We start from the raw sequence: 3,737 nt of genomic DNA, 5'->3' as shown, positions 1-3,737 counted from the left end.
TGACCATATCAAACACACCAGAGTTCTCTCGGGTCAAAGTCTAAAAGCCATTCCACTTAATTATTCTATTGGCAATTGTGGATATACAATGTTAAGACTATTGCTTCATCGAAAAAAAAGGGGTAGCATGGTCCATTAACGCATTAATGCAATATATGGCCCAGGACAAATCTTTTTGGCTTTTCAATTTTTAAACTATTAATCAATTCAGTGGGTAATCTAATATTGACTGGTTGCAACGAAGTTACTGTTTGACATTACGTTTGAAATTAAATGTGCTAATTAAATCTAGTCAACACGTTGAATAGTGAATTCAACATGTCTAAAACTTAGACCGAAAAGAATAGAGTTGACAGTTGAGTTGATATCAACTTGATGCTCACGTGTGTATATATAATAGATGCATGATTAAATCATCCATAAAAAAGACATATAAGCTAAGAGTTAAGAGCTAGAAACCTGAGACAAGGACAGTGATTTTGGTTCTTTGTTAGTAGTTTCAAGATTATTGTTATGTCAAATTCAATGGGAGGATTCATTGACATGTTGCCAGAAGATTGTCTATCTACAATTCTATCCTTCACCTCTCCAACAGACACATTCAGATCTTCAATGGTGTCATCTACTTTTCATTCGGCGGCGGAGTCCGACGTTGTTTGGGAGACGTTCTTGCCGGCTGATTATAAGGATGTTTTGTCAATGGTAGTCACTCCTTTGGCATTTACAACAAAGAAGGAGCTCTTTCTTTGTCTGTGCAATCCAGTTCTCATAGATGGTGGTAGAAAGGTAGGTTTGAATTGATTTCCTACCTAACACTCATATTTTTCATGCATTTAATATTGATGTGTTTTGTAGAAAAGCTACTGGATCAATTGAATCACTCTTAATGGACTTGTGAAGTTAGTACAAAAAAAGAAAGAAAGAAAGAAAGAAGAGACTATTCTAAACAGACCCTCCTTTCCCTTGTTTTTTTCATACGTGTTTAGTAGAAAAAAATTAAATAAAAGAAAACCCTTTATTGATAAACATGCATTGAACTAGTTCCACGTTACAAAGGTGTTAATGATGTAAATGTTGCTATTGAATTTTCACAATTTTTTTTTTCATTCTCAAAAAAAAAAAAAAAAAAAAAAAATCGCCATGTTTTTTTAATAGAGGTGATAGGATTTAAATTTCTATGCATTTGGTGGCAAACATTTATTTCACATGCTGCGATAGCGAGATTGACTGATTTCAAATTAAAATAACACCACCTAACGAAAAAAAGGAAAGAGAGAAGAAGATAGATTTTAAATGAAATATGTCAAAGTCTAATACAACAGAAATGGTACCAACCAATATTCAATGGAATGTCCACCGGGACCCTACTGCACTATAACTGTATAAGAAACTAGTTAAGTATATATAAGGCTTTTTTATATATATTCATCATTCATGTGTAAAAAAAAAATAAATTAAGTACATATAAGGCCACTTTATAGATTGCTTTACGTATTAAGAGAAAATGATGGATTATTTAAATATATAATTTTAGATATAGCTTCTTGCATTAGTTTTAAAATTTAATTTAATCATATAGCTTCATTAGTCAATATAGTACAAATTTTGTTATCTTTTCACAAGAATAATTAAATTCAATTATATTATTCATTGACCAATTAAGCACACAATTAATTTAATTGAAAAATGTAAGGTATAGTAAAATGTATCTAAATTTTCTTCTATTTAAATAATAAATGGATTGAGTTAAAATTGATAGGATTAATTACACAATATTCTTAATTTTTATTTTTGTTTTATATTCATAATAATGCAGAGCTTCAAGTTGGAGAAATTGTCAGGAAAAATATCGTATATGCTGTCAGCAAGAGAACTTTCTATATCATCTCAAAATGATCCAATGCAATGGACCTGGAAATCAATACCTCAATCAAGGTTACTTTTATCTTGTCCTTTCTTTAAATTCACCTAGCATTCGATAATATTAGAGCATTGTTCTACTATATATATATATATAATTTTTTTTCCCCACAACCTGCCAAGTTGCTAAATTGTGATTGAAATATCTCATTTATATGAATCCATTATTGATATCACTTTCATATATTATGTTAGTATCAATCACAAAAGGATATGTATTTTACAGTTATGAAATTTTTTTGTCATTAAACTTAGTGATAAATCTATATTGCCTATTAAAGAAAATGAACTAACCAAAACTTTCAACATTTTCAATTTTTCTTATTCTATAGGTTCTCGGAAGTGGCTGAGCTTAGAGCAACATCTTGGTTAGAAATTCATGGCAAAATCAAAACTCAAATTCTGTCACCTAACACAACATATGGCGCTTATCTTATAATGAAAATTTCTAATCGTGCATATGGGCTCGATTCAATACCGTCTGAAATGTCAATTGAGGTGGGCAATAAAGTATATAATGGCATGACTTATCTTCGTCATGAAGATGGCAAGAAGCAACAAATGGAGTGCTTATTTTATAGGAACCGCACAGAAGTGTTGAGAAAGAGAGTGGTAGAGGGCATTGAACGAATCCCAAGTGAAAGAGAGGATGGGTGGATGGAGATTGAGTTGGGAGAGTTCTTTAGTGGTGAAAGTTATGAGGAGGTGAAGATGAGTTTTATGGAGGTTAAGGGTTATCAATCAAAAGGAGGACTCATCCTTGAAGGAATTGAAATAAGGCCTAAAAACGATGAATGAGTGTGGGAGAAAGAGTACCACAAAGGTTATACCGAACAAAAAATAGAAAGACACAAAGGGGTTTCTTTTTTTCATTTTAAGTATGCATATATAGGCTTTGATTGATTCTTTCATTTTTTTTATGTGTTAAAGTGCAAATGTGTAAGGTGAAGTAAGATACATAGTAGAAAATAAAGTGATATTAAGCTATTGTTTGCTTTTGGCAAGGAAATCAAAGGAATTTATTTATTTTTTATTTTTTTATGTTTATATTTTACAAAAGAATATACAGATTATTTCTTTGGGATACAAGAAAGGAATTTTTGTTCATTTTTCCAATATTTTATAGGAGTTAGACACATGCATGCCACGCAACCAAAGACTATTTCTTTGGGACACTTCTATATTTTTTCCTATATTTTTGTTGATTGAAATGATTTGGACTTGTAGACTTTGTCCAAATCCAAAGAAAAAAGAGCTTATTCTAAAACTCTTCTGTCTTCTCCTTTGGAATGTGTTTATGCGAGTGGTTAAAAAAGAAAATGAAAACGATAGTACACATATATAGCTACGGCCTATGTGTAGTTGTGTACATATAGTACACATAATTTCATTTTACAAGTGAAGTTGTGACTTATTTTTTGTAAATTGCAGCTTGTGGTACTATGTGTACACTAGAGTGTGTAATAAATACTACTCAAAAATAAATCCTTATAAATTAATATGCATGGAATTAATTCTACATTACAATTGGTAATAAAGATGTAAATGTATGTTATTATTGAATTTTCACCTTTTATTTTTTTCGAGAACTGTGAAGTTCAATTTCTAATAAAGAAGTCCATTGTTAAAATCCCACTCTTGGATTCATGAATTGCTTATATCATGGATTATTTAAATTGCCAAAATTTAGGTATAGTTACTTAAATTTGTTTACCCAATTAAATTTTATTATATAGTTACATAAATCTATATATGCAGTACAAAAAAAGAGTTATCCTCTCATAAGAGTAAAAAAAAAAATCAGTTATATAGTTCAT

At 30.2% G+C, this 3,737-nt stretch overlaps 1 protein-coding gene across 1 annotated transcript; it reads left to right on the top strand.

Moving 5' to 3' along the window:
* Window positions 1–437: 437 nt before the first annotated feature.
* On the top strand, window positions 438–3,288 carry LOC142629443 (F-box protein PP2-B15-like). Its single transcript, XM_075803432.1, has 3 exons — window positions 438–786; window positions 1,817–1,935; window positions 2,253–3,288. Exons 1-3 carry the CDS (start codon window positions 514–516, stop codon window positions 2,716–2,718), a joined length of 858 nt encoding a protein of 285 aa, XP_075659547.1. The 5' UTR covers window positions 438–513; the 3' UTR covers window positions 2,719–3,288.
* Window positions 3,289–3,737: the final 449 nt, after the last annotated feature.

This window comes from Castanea sativa, chromosome 3 (genome assembly GCF_040712315.1).
Source record: "Castanea sativa cultivar Marrone di Chiusa Pesio chromosome 3, ASM4071231v1".
Lineage (NCBI taxonomy): Eukaryota > Viridiplantae > Streptophyta > Magnoliopsida > Fagales > Fagaceae > Castanea > Castanea sativa.
Note: the sequence above shows the minus strand (reverse complement) of the source record. Positions and strands in the feature narration are given on the sequence as shown.